Genomic DNA, 19,532 nt, shown 5'->3' on the forward strand with positions numbered 1-19,532 from the left:
CTAACTCTGGTGAATCTATAGTCTAATTTTCAGTTTAAAATGAAAAAAGAAAAACCCTCAAGGTAACTTATTTATTCAATAATACGATCTGATGGAAATATCAATGAATAGTAGACACAAGTCAGATCTTACATATACTCATGAAATGTTTGGTAAAATACTCTGAGTCTCTGTTTGATGGCCTACTATAAGGCCTATATACAGTTTCAGAGAATTTGAGCACTATTTAAAATGTGCAAAAAACACAGTTAGATGGCATTAGTGCTTTCTCAGTTTTATATTTTAAAAGTAGCGCATGAAATAGACAATAGAGTTTACCATTCTTATTTTGCAGTGGATCTGAAAAAGGTTAAGGTGAGAAAAGTAAATCAGTTTTGTGAAAATTAGAAAAAATTCGAGTGTTGTAAAGAAGTAATAGAAAATACAGTTTGGCAATAGAGTATATTTAGGACCCAAACTTAGTTTTGCAGTCTGGCATCACCAAAGTCTGGTTATGTGAACTTGGATGGGTCTCTGTGGGCCTCATGCCTCTTGTTTACAGAGATGTTCATACTGAATCTCCAGAATTTGTAACATCTTTGTATGTATACAGAATGACATTTGCTTACAAATGAAATGTGCGATTTTTGTTCAGTAGCTGTCAGCATCCTCAATAGTGATACAAGTGGGCATGCATTTCTTTTTCAACATTTGAGCCTTGTTACTGTGCATGGCTCATCATGATGTCCCCGCCCACTGTGACTGGGTGGTGATGATCCCTTCACAGATCTTTTCCCCTCCTGGTAATCTGCATCTGACAATTTGGTCCTGAAGCTGCCACCTCTCCCAAATGCCCTGAAGGCATTGTAAGTGTCTTTGGGGAGGCCTTAGCTAGAATTTACCACTGTGCTACATACAATGGTTTCCTGCCTCTTCTCCTCTGCCCACCTAGCATCTTTTGCCTCCTTCCAAAGATCAAGGCTATTTTGAGGCTGAGGTAAGGGACAGGAACAGTCTCCTTTCCTCCAATTCTGAAAGTCCTGGTAATTCTGCAGTTGCAATAACCATCCAAAAAAATAGTTCATGTTACGTCTCCAATAACAATTGTCATGGAGGCTGACCTATAAGACAGACCCCTGCCTTTAAGGGGCTTGGGATTTTGTGGAAGTAAGCCCAGAGAAACTGTTCATTCTTGAACTATGTCCTGATCCATATAATAAGCTGAAAGCAATTTATTTTATTCTAAAGAAAATGAAGCTTAGGATTTAAAAAATATTTAAACAAAAGACCTGAAAACTTCAATTCAATCTGAGAAACAACCAGTTCTGATTGAAAATGCCAAAGAAAATAAATAACCTCATGTCTATCTATCCCTCTCAAGTCAACATAAAACTTTAAATTGGTCTTCAAAATGGGAAGGGTATTTATTTCTCTTTTCAAACTAAAAACAAAATTTAAAAAAACCTGTAAAATTTATGAGGCCTTCAAAGTTGAAAAAAAATATACTAGTCTCCAGAAGAGACTATTTGTAAAATGAAAAAAAATCCATGTTCTGTATAAATGTTGCCACCTAATATGACAAACAACTCAAAATAAAGATGACTACTATAATATCCTCCAGAATCAGTCTGCCATAACTAATCTTAATCCACAGTTTACCTTTATTTCAATTAAGAATTGTGATGAGTGGGCAATTAACAAATAACAGTGAATATAAAATAGATTTTTTTTTCCAAAAGAATGAAAGCAATATAGAAAAATGCATGTGCAAACATCAGTTTAAAAGTATAATTGGGATTGATTTAAGAGGGAAGAAATCTGAGAAGATTATGAGAAGAAAAGATAATGTGATCAACTGCCAAATCTTCACATTATAAGTACATATATTTCGAAAAAAAAAATAAATGTCTCATGGGGTTTTCTTCCCTAAAGTAAAAGCAACAGGAACCAATACATTATTTTATTTAGTGCATGAGTTTCTGAAATCTCCTCTGGGTGCCTTTTGCTCTCTGTCTCTAACTCCCTTTCCCCACCTCATAATTTGGGGACAGTCTTTCAGGTATTCTTTGGGGTCTAGGGGTGTGGAAGGAACTTTTTTTCTACAACTTGGACCAAACTGTCCTTTATTTCCAAGCTGAAGATTGTCTGTAAAGGCAAAATCATCCTAAAATTTATATTTGTTTTGTATTTATAAACTTAAATTGTTTTCAAAACTTGAATAGAGGCAGAGGAACATAGTGGCTTTAAAATCAGACCAGGCTATGGAGTTCCAGGTCAAGATTCACCAATTGGATAACTTTGGTTGAGTTACATAACTGAGCCAATTCCATCATTGCAAGGTACATAAAGTACTTGGCAAATAATAAATAAATAATAAATGCATGCTCAGTCAACCAATACCTTCTCATTAATGATCAGACTTCTGTGGTGTAGTTGTTTTTATTGAAGAAAGAACTGAGGCCCAGTCAGTGAACTTCCCAAGTTACCAGAAAAGGAGGAAAATGCTCAACTTTTTGTAACAGATATCCTCATTTCGCTACAAACTGGAGTCATACTGGAGATAGGACTTAGACAAAGTCTAATTATTTCTGAATGGGCATTCAATAGTTCTCAAGTTACTGGCAATCTGCATAGAGGAAAATGACAGAAACGTTCCCTGGTTACCATGATCGCATCTCATTTTTATTCAGCTGATGAGAAAAGATGTCCTACCCAGATGCTGTCTTCTTGCTTGTACTGTTTCCAGTTGCGTCCTGTGTCACTGAACATCAGGCTGTAGCTCGTCACCCAGTCAGAGCTTCCGAATCTTCCCTGCGTGGCCACTGCTGTAATCTCCACTCTGTTTCCCAGGTCCATCTGGAGCCACTGCTGAGCATTGGAATCTGCTGGGGACCAACCGCCAGTTCCTGGAACAGGATCAGAGAGAGAGAGCTGTAGCAACATCTCACAGAGCCACGACTTTCACCTCTCAAAGAGAAAAACAAAACAAAGCAAAAAAACAGTGTTCAGCTAAAACGTCCTTATAACCCCAAAACATGCCCTACCTCTCTTCATAAACCCCTGGTACTTTAAAAAAATTTTATTGGATTATATAGTGATTTATAATGTTGCATTAGTTTCTGGAGTGCAGCAAAGTGATTCAGTTATACATATATTCATTCTTTTTCAGATTATTTCCCCTTATAGGTTAAATCAGTTAGGTTATCACAGAATATTGAGTAGACTTCCCTGTGCTATATAATAGGTCCTATATAGTGTATGATCTGTATGCTATTCCAAAATTCCTGATTTATCCCCCTCCACCATGTTTTCCCTTGGTAACCATGACTGTTTTCTATGTCTGTGAGTCTATTTATGTTTTGTGTATACATTCATCTATATGACTTTTTTATATCCCACATGTAAGTGATATCATATAATATTTATCTTTCCATGACTTCACTTTGTATGATAATCTCTCTGCTGTGCTGTGCTTAGTCACTCAGTGATGTCCAACTCTTTGTGACCCTATAGACTGTAGCCTGCCAAGCTCCTCTATCCATGGGATTTTCCAGGCAAGAATACTGGAGTGGGTTGCCATGCCCTCCTCCAGGGGATCGTCCCAACCCAGGGATCAAACCCAGGTCTCCCACATTGCAAGTGATTCTTTACCATCTGAAACACCAGGGAAGACCATGAATACTGGAATGGGAAGTCCATTCTTCTCTAGGGGATCTTCCTGGCCCAGGAATTGAACTGGGGTCACCTTAATTTTAGGTGGATTCTTTACCAGTTGAGCTAAGAGGGAAGCCCTATGATAATCTCTGCTGCTGCTGCTACTAAGTCGCTTCAGTTGTGTCCGACTCTGTGCGACCCCATAGATGGCAGCCCACCAGGCTCCCCCGTCCCTGGGATTCTCCAGGCAAGAACGCTGGAACGGGTTGCCATTTCCTTCTCCAGTGCATGAAAGTGAAAAGTGAAAGGGAAGTCGCTCAGTCGTGTCCCACTCTTAGCTACCCCATGGACTGCAGCCTACTAGGCTCCTCCGTCCATGGGATTTTCCAGGCAAGAGTACTGGAGTGGGGTGCCATTGCCTTCTCCGATGATAATCTCTAGGTCCATCCAAATGGCAAATGACATTATTTCATTCTTTTTTTATGGCTGAGTAGTATTCCCTTGTATGCATAAACCACATCTTCTTTATCCATTAATCTGTCAATGGATATTTAAGCTGCTTCTATGTCTTGGCTATTGTAAACAGTGATGTACAAAACATTCTTGACCCAATTTTCATTGTTCTCTTCCATTAAATTCTCTTCTGTGGTTTAAGATTCAACTCAAATGTTGTTTCTTCTGTGATTTTTCCCTTTTTTTATCCATTATTATAGTTTTCTTCTTCTGGATTCCTAATGGGATTTATTTGATCTACTTTCTATTTTTTTACAACCGTAACCTTTAATATGACTTATATCCTCTCTCTGACTGGTCTTTTCTTGTTCCCTTCTTTGCTTTCTTTTTTCATTCTTCTCTTTCTTTTCCCTAATCCTTAGCTCTCTCCAAATACATGCTGTGAATCTGCCATGGGCCAGACATTTTTCTGTGGATGCAAATATTCAGGATCATTAACTATGTCTTTGAAAAGTTAGTGATCACTCATACAACAGATCCTCACTGAGCATCAGGAGTGTGCTGGGTAATGAGAGAGAGGGACACACAAACAAAAATATGTAATGTGATGTGAAAGAAAACCTTCAGTGAAGTAAACACAAGGTTCAATAGAAACACAGATTATAGAATGCCTCAGTAGGTGATCAGAAAGACCAAGAGACAGTGATAATGGAGCTGCAAGCTGAAGGAAGCATGGTTTCCCAGCAAACAAGGTGAGACAAAGTTGGAGAAACCAAGGGCCAAGTAAACAGCACATGCAACATCTCAGAGAGACATGAAAGAGAAGATCCCAACTGTGGGTCTCCCTGTGAGTCCATACGTTTGACACACAGGAACTTTCTAGCATATAAACCTAAGCTTTTGGGCCCTGGAAATTTATCATGTGACACACTGGAACTCTGCAGAAGATCCATATAATTTCTTCCTTCTTTGGAAGACTTGTGGCCTAAATTTTCTGTTTTCATTTTACATAGCAACAAAGAGGAATGTATTCATTCTTACTGACCCAAGAGTCTACAAGGCATCTGAATCCTGAGTGGGACCTATTGTAGAATGTCTATGCTATGGATGCACCCCAATGTTCATGGTAGCATTATTTACAATAACCAAGATATGTAAGCAACATAAGTGTCCATCAACTGATAGTGAATAAGGAAGATGTGGTACATATATAGAATGGAATATTACTCAGCCATAGAGAAGGATGGAATAATGCCATTTGCAACAACATGAATGGACCTAGAGATTATCATACTAAGAGATGTAAGCCAGACAAAAACAAATATCATATGATATTGTTTATATGTAGAATCTACAAAATGTAACAAATGAATGCAGTATATAAAACAAAAATAGACTTGCCAACATAGAAAACAAATTTACGGCTGTGAAGGGAAAAGGAGGGATGCATAAATTACAAATTAGGGATTAACAGATATGTACTATGAGAACAAAGATCTATTATTGATATATAGCACAGGGAACTATACTCAATGTTCTGTGATAACCTATAATAGAAAATAATTTGAAAAAATAGATATATATGGATATATAACTGATTCATTGTGCTGTACACTTGAAACTAACATGACATTGTTAATCAACTATACTTCAACTAAAGAAAAAAGAAATAAGAACCTTGCTCAGAGTATTGCATTGGCTGACTCATTGGATTTTTTAATTTAGAAGGGTTAACCAATAAATCCTTTTTGATTTCAACCTATGTCACTGAAAATCATTTTAGTCATGTCCCAGACTACATTCTTGCCATCTCAGGAGGAGTCGATTGCACCCATTCTTGGTACTGAGAATTTTATGAACCCCCATCTAGCTGCTCATTACAGAGAGAGCTTGACACTACCTCGGAACAGGCTTGTGAACAAAGCAGGCATAGAACATGAAGTGGGCCTTACTTTGGCCATAAGGCATATTCTACCAGTTATCAATCGATTTTCTCCCAATAATTAGCTAGTACTATGATGAAACAATTGATGCTTTTGAATTGTAGTGCTGGAGAAGACCCTTGAGAGTACCTTGGACAGTAAGAGATGTAACCAATCAATTCTAAAGGAAATCAACCCTGAATATTCATTGAAAAGATTCTTGCTGAAGCTGAAGCTCCAATACTTTGGCCACCTGATGTGAAAAACTGACACATTGGAAAAGACCCTGACGCTGGGAAAGATGGAAGGCAAAAGCAGAAGGGGTCAATAGAGGATGAGATGGTTAGATAACATCACAGACTCAATGGATATGAATTTGATCAAATTCTAGGAGATAGTGAAGAAGGCAATGGTGCCCCACTCCAGTACTCTTGCCTTGAAAATCCATGGACGGAGGAGCCAGGTTGGTTGCAGTTCATGGGGTCGCTAAGAGTCAGACACGACTGAGTGACTTCACTTTCACTTTTCACTTTTCACTTTCACGCATTGGAGAAGGACATGACAACCCACTCCAGTGTTCTTGACTGGAAAATCCCATGGGTGGAGGAGCTTGGTAGGCTGCTGTCCATGGGGTCGCAATCCCCACCAGGTGGAAGAAATTCATGATATGCTGTTCATAAGCATGTAGACTCAAGACAAGTTAGAATCAGAAATTTGATGATGCCGACTCACAATTACCTCACCACCAACCAATCAGAAGAATATCCATGAGCTGATCACCCACATAGGGCCCCCCTCTCTCACCTTGTTTTTAAAAACCTGTCTCTGAAATCCTTTGGGGTATTTGGGTCTTTTAAGCACTAGTTGCCTGAACTTCATCAATAAACATGGGCCTTCAATAAAGCTATTTCTTTTTACTTCATCCAAGTCATTCTCTGAGAGTCAATCTGGCCAAATTTCAGCAACAGTACTTTTAACCTTTTGTTTGATAATATATATATATTTTTTTTACTCCCCTGAGTAGATTCAAATGCAGGGAAAGACAGAAAGGAAGTATGCTCAGTTCTCACTCTGTAATGTCTTTTATTCAGTGTTTTGCAAGATGTGAATACAGTGCTGGATATTCACTAATATCCATTATCTCCTCCTTTTGTAGTAATAAGACTATGGAGGGTGGATGGATTAATTGCACTTTTCAGCTCCTAATACCATTCAAGTTATACCCTTATGGACAAGTTCTCCCCATAAAAATGTGAGTGGAAAGAAGATATGCCACCTGCAGGCCATCAGGTCTCTTCCCTACTTGCTTTCTCCTGTCACCACTGATGGAAGCAGCCAGCAAGGACCTAGAAACTGTCAGGATCTCAGCATAGAAAGATGTTAAATTCTTGCATCATTATATGTTAACTACGTTATTAACAAGAACTAAAGACTTATTTTGTTTAAGCTATTACATGTCGAAATCTATTTGACACTGCAGTTTAACCTACCGTGAGAAATCTGTATGCAGGTCAGGAAGCAATAGTTAGAACTGGACATGAAATAATAGACTGTTTACAAATAGGGAATGGAGTACCTCAAGGATGTATATTGTCACTTCATTTTCACTTTTCACTTTCACACATTGGAGAAGGACATGACAACCCGCTCCAGTGTTCTTGTCTGGAAAATCCCATGGGCGGAGGAGCCTGGTAGGCTGCAGTCCATGGGGTTGCTAAGAGTCGGACATGACTGAGCAACTTCACTTTCACTTTTTAATTGCACGCATTTAACTTATATGCAGAGTACATCATGAGAAATGCTGGGCTGGATGAAGCATAAGCTGGAATCAAGATTGCTGGGAGAAATATCAATAAACTCAGATATACAGATGACACCACCTTTATGGCAGAAAGTGAAGAGGAACTAAAAAGCCTCTTGAAAGTGAAAGAGGAGAGTGAACAAGTTGGCTTAAAGGTCAACATTCATAAAATGAAGATCATGGCATCTGGTCCCATTACTTCATGGGAAATAGATGGGGAAACAGTGGAAACAGTGTCAGACTTTATTTTTCTGGGCTCCAAAATCACTGCAGATGGTGATTGAAGCCATGAAATTAAAAGACGCTTACTCCTTGGAAGAAAAGTTATGACCAACCTAGATAGTATATTAAAAAGCAGAGACATTATTTTGCCAACAAATGTCCGTCTAGTCAAGGCTATGGTTTTTCCAGTAGTCATGTATGGATGTGAGAGTTGGACTGTGAAGAAGGCTGAGCGCTGAAGAATTGATGCTTTTGAACTGTGGTGTTGGAGAAGAGTCTTGAGAGTCCCTTGGACTGCAAGGAGATCCAACCAGTCCATTCTGAAGGAGATCAACTCTGGGATTTCTTTGGAAGGAATGATGCTAAAGCTGAAACTCCAGCACTTTGGCAGCCTCATGCGAATAGTTGACTCATTGGAAATGACTTTGATGCTGGGAGGGATTGGAGGCAGGAGCCGAAGGGGACGACCAAGGATGAGGTGGCTGGATGGCATCAAAGACTCGATGGACATGAGTTTGAGTGAATTTCAGGAGTTGGTGATGGACAGGGAGGCCTGGCGTGCTGTGATTCATGGAATTGCAAAGAGTCAGACATGACTGTGCGACTGAACTGAACTGAATGCATATAGAATATCCTGTGGAGTAAATAGAATAATGCCTATATTATAGTCGAGGAAAGTGAGATCCAGCATTTGTAGAACACCTGGGACTCATGACTCTAGCACTGCTATTTGAGACAATTATATAACAGAATAACATTCTAACAGCCCAAAAATCAATAAAGAAGGAAAACACAGGGAGGAGGCATTTGAGTAGAAATTCTGAGCTGCCAGTTCAAGAAGTATATTTTTATCAACCAACATTGCAGTAACCAATATGTCCATGGTTCCCAATCGATTCTATCCTCTCTCAACTTCTCAAAACTGACAGGGAGCCCAAGTAGGAGGAGATATTATTTTTCCAAGAAATCTACAAATATTCTGAAACTACTCTTTATTTCTACTCAATTTTTCCTGCTGCCCATTTCATGAGACCTGTCTCCTCTTGAGTGAACAAAGCAAGGTTTTGTAAGTTGTATCACCTCAACAATATTAAAGCATGATAAAAAAGAAATATGTATGGTGATTTCTTCTGAGAGATGAAAATATGAGTAATTTTATTCTTTTATGCTTTTTGCATATAACCTAATTTTTATTATCAGCATGTCTTTCTTTTATAAACCAAGACTCATTTGTACATTGCTTACTACATGAATAATATATGTAGTGACTTGAGAACCAGTGGTATAATATAGAACTCTGTGTGACCATCACAATTTTTGATACAAAAATTATCAAACCTTACCTATTTCCCTTTACCCTTGTGTCCACAATTAGACTTCCTTATCCACTTTAGTGTTTTTCCTTCATTTATTCTAAGTATTATACATGATAACAATTTATGTCAGTGATAGAAGAAAGACAATGTCATTTTCCCCACTATCTCGCAAAGAATACAATCACAAAAGATTGACCCAAACCAAATCCAAACAAAACAAAAGGGGGACTGGGTAATGGTGAAAATATTCCTTCAAATTTGTCTACAGAAAATCACAGCTTCCTTTTGCCCACACTAGAAAATCATAGCTTATTGCTGCTGCTGCTGCTGCTAAGTTGCTTCAGTCATGTCCGACTCTGTGTGACCCCATAGATGGCAGCCCACTGGCTCCCCCATCCCTGGGATTCTCCAGGCAAGAACACTGGAGTGGGTTGCCATTTCCTTCTCCAATGCATGAAAGTAAAAAGTGAAAGTGTAGTCGCTCAGTCGTGTCCAACTCTTAGAAACCCCATGGACTACAGACTACCAGGCTCCTCCGTCCATGGGATTTGCCAGGCAAGAGTACTGGAGTGAGTTGCCACTGCCTTCCCCACCATAGCTTATTAATCCTCCCAAATTAACCAAATTGGAATTAATGTTAGTATTCATTAACACATCAAGTTAAGTAGTTTCCAAACCCAGGAGCTTCAGCCTAAGCTCTTAAAATGAAGGGTCACTTTCTGGGTGATAATTGCCAAGGCCTTTCCCCTGCTTTAGAAGATGCTCCCAGCATTACAGCTAACAGTTAAGACACTCAGGGTTGCTGTGGTTACTATGGCAAAAAATTTTGCTCCTTTCACCAAACAATAAATGTGTTTTTGCAAATGATGAAAGTAGCCTGAAGATACTATTTGCAGTTACTCTTAAGACACACTGTACACACACTAGCTTTCTATTTCTTAACTGTTCTCCAGGTTGAGATGTAACATACACAGAGAAACCTGCACTTGGCATGTTGTAGGTGTTAACTTAGGCAGGGGTCTCTGTAATTGTGGCTGCTGTATCAATAATCAGTAGTTACAATTCCCACAAATCCTACATTTTGAATTGAAAGAAATTTAATGAAATTTCAAAGGAAAAGAAGGGAAAAATAACTTCACCTTATATTTGTATAGAATCTAGAACATGGGATCCTGAATAATTTGAAGATTATAACTTAGTTTATTCTTAGCACACCCCAAGCATCATACTCTATATGCTATGTGATTTTACTTTAGGGAAGAAGATGGAAATGAAATCCAAGAGATCTGGTTCAAGATCTAGCTCAGGTCCCGAGGTTAGATTGGATGAAATTATCAAATGTGCTCCATCATCAGAAAGCACCTGGAGTGCTTGAAGATGACAAATTCTTTGACTCACCCCTTGATAACTGATGCAGGGGCCTAACCCTGGATCTAAAGATGGACACTCCTCCAATTTGATCCCCAATCCCTCACCCCTAAAAGCAGATGATAACTTAAAGTCAGACTTAAAATTAAAAAGGAAATCTCAAAATTTGTGAATTCAGAAATACCATCTCTGTTCTTGCCTGGACAATTTTTTTTTCTCACTACCAATTAATCCTTTTGCTTCTGATCATCATACTCTTTCTATGCGCCCTTGAGTATTCACTCACTCACAATATTAGTTGACTGTAGGGTAGTCCTTTCTCAGCGCACAATACAACTGCAAGCAATTGATAACCATGACCTCACTTACCATCCCAGGAACTCTGTATGATTGATACTAGTATCACTATCCCCACTTAACAGAAGGAAAAGCTAAGGCCAGAATTGTTGATCAGCTTTTCCAAGATCACACAATTGATCAGTGGCAGAACAGGGAATTCAAACTCAGAAAATTGGGACTCAGAGCCAAGTTCTTAACCACTCAGCTGCATGGCCTCTCAGCAACATAGACAGAGCATGCTCACCTTGTTCCTTGTTTATAATAGCAATTGTCTCTAGAAACATAATCTACATGTCACCTCTTTTTCAGTGTCTCACTTGATTCTTATAGCCATCAGCAATAGTATTTTAACTTCCATTTACCAGGGAATGAGCCAGGCTTAAAAGGTTACCTAGCTTACCCAGACTATATGAGACACTGATCTCCAACCAACTTTTGCAGATTTCTCAACCCTGCCTGAGGTTTCAACAGGGATCAATATTTTAAGTAAACAAGTAGCTATTCTTAGGGAGAATTCTAAGCAAGGTTTAAGTAAGAGAAGAGATCCATTTCCCTGTTCAACCTTGCAAACCATGGTACTTATACCTAACTTTACATGCTAGGCTAGGCTCCACTCACATAACAGAAAAACTGGTAGAGAAGGCAGAACTACCTCCATTTCTACACTGATTTCCACTTCTAACTCAGAAAGGTAAAATGAGACTGGATTGATGTCAAACATTGGAAATGAGCACAAAATGTTATACACAGGTTTCTACTGGGACTCTCCTATACACTTTATACAGTGTGGGTAAGAGTAAAATCAAGATTCACAAACATGCTTATAACCTTCATACCTAGACACAACACATGATGATCTTCCATGTAGAACAGGACATGTGGCTGGGAAAGGACTTCTGACACTAGAAGGCTATTGGCTGAAACTGGGCAATTTCACACTGGCTGGTAACTGAGTATTATCATTTTGCCCATGGACATGTGTGGTAGGATCTAGGTGTTGCTGGATGGCTCTGGCCAGGGCTCCAACACTTCTATTCACACATTTATTTAGGGACTAGGGAGCCTCTTGGGGGAAAAGTAAGTAAGAATTCAATCAAACACCCTGTGCACTTCAAAATGTGTAAAAACTAGTAGGAAGATCTGGAGATGCCCTATTTCTTGAATTTTTATTTGATATTTAAGTATAGTTGGTTTGCTTCCCTGGTGGCTCAGCGATAAAGAATCCACTTGCCAATGCAGGAGACACAGATTCAATCTCTGGGTGGTAAAGATCCTCTGGAGAAGGAAATGGCAATCCACTCCAGTATTTTTGCTTGGGAAATCTCATGTACAGAGGAGCCTGTTGCACTATAGTCCATGGGGTCACAAAAGAGTCAGATGACTCAGCAACTAAAACAAGAACAACAAATAGTTGGTTTACATTGTTGTGTTAGTTTCAGGTGTACAGCAAAGTAAGTCATATTTATATGACCAGTGCATTCTCTTGCAAAACTCTATTAGCATTTGCCCTGCTTCATTCTGTACTCCAAGGCCAAATTTGCCTGTTACTCCAGGTGTTTCTTGACTTCCTGCTTTTGCATTCCAGTCCCCTATAATGAAAAGGACATCTTTTTTGGATGTTAGTTGTAGAAGGTCTTGTAGGTCTTCATAGAACCGTTCAACTTCAGCTTCTTCAGCATTACTGGTCAGGGCATAGACTTGGATTACTGTCATACTGAATGGTTTGCCTTGGGAACGAACAGAGATCATTTTATCTTTTTGAGATTGTATCCAAGTACTGCGTTTCAGACTTTTTTGTTGACTATGATGGCTACTCCATTTTTTCTAAGGGATTCTTCCCACAGTAGTAGATATAATGGTCACTGGAGTTAAATTCACCCATTCCAGTGCAATTTAGTGCACTGATTCCTAAAGCGTCTATGTTCACTCTTGCCATCTCCTGTTTGACTACTTTCAATTTGCCTTGATTCATGGACCTAACATTCCAGGTTCCTATGCAATATTGCTCTTTACAGAATCAGACTTTACTTCCATCATCAGTCATATCCATAACTGGGTGTTGTTTTTGCTTTGGCTCCATCTCTTCAGTCTTTCTGAAGTTTTTTCTCCACTGATCTCCAGTAGTATATTGGGCACCTACCAACCTGGGGAGTTCATCTTTCAGTATCCTATCTTTTTGCCTTTTCATATTGTTCATGGGGTTCTCAAGGTAAGAATGCTGAAGTGGTTTGCCAAACCTTTTCCAGAGGATGACATTTTGTCAGAACACTCCACCATGACCTGTCCATCTTGGGTGGCCCTACACGGCATGGCTCATTGGAAACAGAGATTAAACTGCCAACATTCATTGGATCAGCAAAAGAGAAAGAGAGTTCCAAAAAAAATCTACTTCTGCTTTGTTGATTACTCAAAGCTTTCAACTGTGTGGATCACAATGAACTGTGGAAAATTCTTCAAGAGATGGGAACATCAGACCACCTGATTTGCCTCTTGAGAAACCTGCAAAGAAGAACTAAAGAGCCTCTTGATGAAAGTGAAAGAGGAGAGTGAAAAAGTTGGCTTAAAACTCAAAATTCATAAAACTAAGATCATGGCATCCAGTCCCATCACTTCATGGCAAATAGATGGGGAAACAGTGACAGATTTTATTTTTTTCGACTCCAAAATCACTGCAGATGATGACTGCAGACATGAAATTAAAAGACACTTATTCCTTGGAAGAACAGTTATGACCAACCTAGACAGCATATTAAAAAGTGGAGACATTACTTCGCCAACAAAGGTCTGTCTAGTAAAAGCTATATTTTTTTCCAGTAGTCATGTATGGATGTGAGAGTTGGACTGTGAAGAAGGCTGAGTGCCGAAGAATTGATGCTTTTGAACTGTGGTGTTGGAGAAGACTCTTGAGGGTCCCTTGGACTGCAAGGAGATCCAACCAGTCCATCCTAAAGGAAATCAGTCCTGAATATTCATTGGAAGAACTGATGCTGAAGCTGAAACTTCAATACTTTGGCCACCTGATGCAAAGAACTGACTCACTGGAAAAGACCCTGATGCTGGGAAAGATTGAAGGTAGGAGGAGAAGGGGATGACAGAGGATGAGATGGTTGGATGGCATCATCAACTCGATGGACATGAGTTTGAGTAAACTCCAGGAGTTGGTGATGGACAGGGAGGCTTGGCATACTTCAGTACAAGGGCTCTCAAAGAGTCAGACATGACTGAGCGACTGAAATGAATTGAACTGAATACATACATATATATATGTATGTATACATATAAATTTCCACTTTTTTCAGATTATTTTCCCTTATATGTTATTGCAGAATATTGAGTAGAGTTCCCTGTGCCAGATAATAAGTGCTTCTTGATTATATATTTTATATATAGTAGTGGGTGGTGGTGGTTTAGTCACTAAGTCCTGTACGACTATTGTGACTCCATGGACTCTACCTTGCCAGGCTCCTCTGTCCATGAGATTTCCCAGGCAAGAGCACTGGAGTGGGTTACCATTCCCTTCTTCAGGGAATATTCCTGACCCAGAGATGGAACTCATAGTTTCTGCATTGGCAGGCAGATTTTTTTTTTTAACACGGAGCCACCTGGGAAGTCCCATATAGAGTAGTGTGTATGTGTTAATCTCAAACTGCTAATTTATCATTTCCCTCTATGTTTCCCCTTTGATAATCATAATTTTGATTTCTCACAGGTCAGTGAGTCTGTTTCTATTTTGTAAATAAATTCATCTGTATCATTTTAATTGGCTTTCACTTATAAGTGATATCTTATGACATTTGTCTATGTCTGTCTGACTTACTGAACCTATTGTGATAAGCTCTGGTCCATCCAATGTTGCTACTAATGGCATTATTTCATTCTTTTTCTGGTTGAATAGTATTCCATTGTTGTACCTCTTTTTCTTTATCCATCCATCTGTTATTGAACAATTAGATTGTTTCTTTGTCTTGGCTATTGCAAATAGCATTGCAATAAATATTAGGCTGCAAGTATCTTTACAAAATATGGTTTTCTCTAGGTTTATGCCCAGGAGCAGGATTTCTGGGTCATATGATAGTTCTATTTTTGGTTTTTCAAGGAATCTCCATACTGTTTTCCATAGTGGCTGTACCAATTTACACTTCCACAAATAGTGTAGGAGGATTTCCTTTTTTCCACATCCTTTCCAGCATTTATTGTCTGTAGATTTTTTTTTTTTTGATGACAGCCATTCTGACAGGTGTGAGGTGATAACTCACTGTAATTTTGATTTTGCAATTCTCCAATAATTAGAGATGTTAAGCATATTTTCATTTGCCTTTTGACCATGTTGAGGCCAATTTGTAGGGAGAAAAAAGGAAAATCATAAAAGGAGATTCATGTAAAAGGGAGAATTTGGATCCAAATGAGACCCTGTTATCATAATTAAGGAATCCCTAGGAGCAATACCTGGCGGAAGCAGGGGGAAACTTGCACTCTATGTGGGTTACTTAGTTTGGCTTCCTCAGAAGTCAACTAGGAGACATGGAGTTGAGTGTAAGCAGTTCACTTGGGAACTTGACCCTAGGAAGCAAGGTGAGGGTAACGGAGCTGAGGCAAGGAAGAAAGGGAAGTTAATACATAGTGCATCCACGAGCCAGCCAGCCCTATGTGTGAGCTCAGTCCCACTGTGTAGGATGCACTTTGGCTTATACCAACAAACCTGGAGGACATTGGGGTCAAGTATTGATTGAAGGTTCCTGGAGGGCATAGCCATGTTTAAAATATAGAAAGTTAAGAAGGCAGAGAAGAGAAGGTGTAGTTATTCAGGTCAGAAGTGGTACTGCTGGGGATGTCTTAGGGCTCTACTCTGATCCCCTTCAGCAGTTGGAGTCAATCTCCAGCTATGTGCTCACTGACAACTAGAACTGTCTGTTTCTTCTTCTGTCTGCTACTGCTTCCCATCCTAGTGTACCCCAATTATGGAGTACAAGGTTCTAAATGTGGTTCCCAATGCCTCAAGGCAACTGATATTCATGGTGCAATCTGTGGTCTAGAACTTCCCCTTGGTATCCCTAGACTTCAGTTGAGATCACATATCTTGCTAGCTTCCTCCACCACCTGCCATCTTACAGCAAAAACTGTCTCCAGATCACTGCCCCAGAAATAATTGAACAAGAATTCCCATCTCAGCTCAGTTCTTAAGATCTTGTTCTTGTAGTGAAGTGGTGAAGTCCAAGGAATACAGACACTAATAGCCTTTGTGACAGTGTGTCTCCTTGGACACATCTGCCTGTATTTATGGAAGAGAGCTGTATTATTGCTTGGAAGGGTTCTGATACTCTTCACTTAGACAGTTTCTTTATGATGTCCTGCTATAACTATGTCCCCTTATAAAGAGTGGAGCCATGAAAGTCCTCATGGATGAGAAAAATGTATCTGGCTGCACATTTCAAATTTCAGACGTTACATAAGAAGTGAGAAAGGTGAGCAGGAAGTTATTTGGAATTCCAAAAATGTAAAGTTTGATCCCAAGGAGCATATCTAACATTTATTCCCCTTGCAGGACAAGGACTGATTCATATACACATAAAACAACCGGGTACTTTTAGATACTTAGGTGAGAGGGTCACGTATATCAAACTTGGAAAGATTCTAGAACTACATTGTTCAATATGGTAGCCACTAGCCAACTATGTTTATTTAAATTTAATTTTACTTAAATGAAAACTTCAGTTCCTAAGTGGTATTAGCCATATTTCAATAGCCGTGTGTAGCTAGTGGCTATTTTGTTAGGCAGCACAGTTATACAGAATAAGAAACACTAGAGATCTCTTCAAGAAAATTAGAGATACCAACGGAACATTTCATGCAAAGATGGGCTTGATAAAGAACAGAAATTGTATGGACCTAACAGAAACAGAAGATATTAAGAAGAGGTGGCAAGAACACACAGAAGCACTGTATAAAAAAAATCGTCACAACCCAGATAATCACAATGGTATGATCGCTCACCTAGAACCAGACATCCTGGAATGTGAAGTCAAGTGGGCCTTAGGAAGCATCACTACGAACAAAGCTAGTAGAGGTGATGGAATTCCAGATGAGCTGTTTAAAATGCTGAAAGATGATGCTGTGAAAGTGCCGCACTCAATAAGCCAGCAAATTTGGAAAACTCAGCAGTGGCCACAGGACTGGAAAAGGTCCATTTTCATTCCAATCCCAAAGAAAGGCAATGCTAAACAATGCTCAAACTACCGCACAATTGCACTCATCTCATGGGCTATGCTCAAAATTCTCCAAGCCAGGCTTCAGCAACACGAGAACCATGAACTTCCAGATGTTCAAGCTTGTTTTAGAAAAGGCAGAGGAATCAGAGATCAAATTGGCAACATCTGCTGGACCATCAAAAAAGAAAGAGAGTTCCAGAAAAACATCTATTTGTGCTTTGTTGACTACACCTAAGCCTTTGACTGTGTGGATCACAGTAAACTCTGGAAAATTCTGAAAGAGTTGGGAATACCAGACCATCTGACCTGCCTCTTGAGAAACCTATATGCAGGTTAGGAAGCAACAGTTAGAACTGGGCATGGAACAACAGACTGGTCCAAATAGGAAAAGGAGTACGTCAATGCTGTATATTGTCACCCTGCTTATTTGACTTATATGCAGAGCGATTTCACTTTCATTTTCACTTTCTACTTTCATGCATTGGAGAAGGAAATGGAAACCCACTCCAGTGTTCTTGCCTGGAGAATCCCAGAAACAGTGGAGCCTGGTGGGCTGACATCTATGGGGTCACACAGAGTCGGACACAAGTGAAACAACTTAGCAGCAGCAGCAGCAGCAGCAGAGTACATCATGAGAAACGCTGGGCTGGAAGAAGCACAAGCTGGAATCAAGATTGCCAGGAGAAATATCAATAACCTCAGATATGCAGATGACACCACTCTTATGGCAGAAAGTGAAGAAGAACTAAAAAACCTCTTGATGAAAGTGAAAGAGAGTGAAAAAGTTGGCTTGAAGCTCAACATTCAGAAAACTAAGATCATGGCATCTGGCCCCATCACTTCAAGACAAATAGGTGGGTAAACAGTGGCTGACTTTATTTTGGGGGGCTCCGAAAGAACTGAAGATGGTGATTGCATCCATGAAATTAAAATACGCTTACTCCTTGGAAGGAAAGTCATGACCAACCTAGATAGCATATTGAAAAGCAGAGATATTACTTTGCCAACAAAGGTCTGTCTAGTCAAGGCTATGGTTTTTCCAGTGGTCATGCATGGATGTGAGAGTTGGACTGTGAAGAAAGCTGAGCACCAAAGAATTGATGGTTTTGAACCTTGGTGTTGGAGAAGACTCTTGAGAGCCCTTAAACTGCAAGGAGGTCCAGCCAGTCCATCCTAAAAGAGACCAGTCCTGGGTATTCATTCAAAGGACTGATGCTGAGGCTGAAACCAGTACTTTGGCCACCTCATATGAAGAGTTGACTCATTGAAAAAAACCCTGATGCTGGAAGGGATTGGGGGCAGGAGGATAAGGGGATGACAGAGGATGAGACGGCTGGATAGAATCACTGACTTGATGCACATGAGCTTGGGTGAACTCTGGGAGTTGGTGATGGACAGGGAGGCCTGGCGTGCTGCGATTCATGGGGTCACAAAGAGTTGGACATGACTGAGCAACTGAACTGATCTGAACAGTTATAGAATTTCCAATCTTTGTATAAATTTCTGTTGGCTAGTACTGTGTTAGAATTTCTCTTATGAAGTAGTGGAAGCTGAGCTCTATTTTAATTTGGCAAATCAATACAATTTAACTCTATCCATTGCCTGCTCAGACCTAGAGGATGTTTAATGGATTATTTACTCTTCATTTAATGAATATATGATTATTGAGTTCCACCCATTAATAAAGCAGTGTAGCAGACTGAGCAGACAGATAAGACAATCTGTTTTCAGACATATAGAGAAAACAAACAAAACAAAACAAAAATGACTCATAAGATCTTCAAAGGGTAAATGGAAAAGTTAAACTGAAAGTTATTTAACACAGCAGATCTCCTGTCGTTGACATTGTCAATTAAAGCTTATCTTTCCTGAGCAGCATGTGTTTTGCACAGTTTAGTATGTTACATTAATCTTCGTTTTCTGAGGCCATTTTGCTTGAAAGACAATGCCTGGTCTAAGTCTTGTGTCTCAGTTGAAAGAGTCATTTTCTACTCTGTGATTTTGAGAAGTGATTTGTCTGCTTCTATTAAAATAGTATAGTTGATATCTACTTTATCAAGGATTAAGATAATATATGTCAACTCACTAGTTTCATGATCATGGGCACAAAATGGTTAAGAAGTGTCATTGTTACCACAAGAGTGTCATCTTGGGTTCAAAGAAAAGAAAAAAACCCTCTGGCTTCAGTTCAAATTTCCATCAGGAAATTATTTTTTTGATTGGTGATGTGCAAGATAGCCCAACAAAATAGCAAGATATACAGCTTACGAGA

General features: G+C 39.4%; 1 protein-coding gene across 1 annotated transcript in view; it reads right to left on the reverse strand.

The window, feature by feature from the left end:
* CNTNAP5 (contactin associated protein like 5) overlaps nucleotides 1–19,532 on the reverse strand; it is a 1,089,942-nt gene that overhangs the window by 824,193 nt on the left and 246,217 nt on the right. Inside the window, exon 3 of the mRNA XM_018061606.1 lies at nucleotides 2,692–2,885. Coding sequence (XP_017917095.1) covers nucleotides 2,692–2,885 — 194 coding nt within the window. The remainder of the gene's footprint in view (nucleotides 1–2,691; nucleotides 2,886–19,532) is intronic.

The sequence above is a fragment of the Capra hircus genome, chromosome 2 (genome assembly GCF_001704415.2).
Source record: "Capra hircus breed San Clemente chromosome 2, ASM170441v1, whole genome shotgun sequence".
Lineage (NCBI taxonomy): Eukaryota > Metazoa > Chordata > Mammalia > Artiodactyla > Bovidae > Capra > Capra hircus.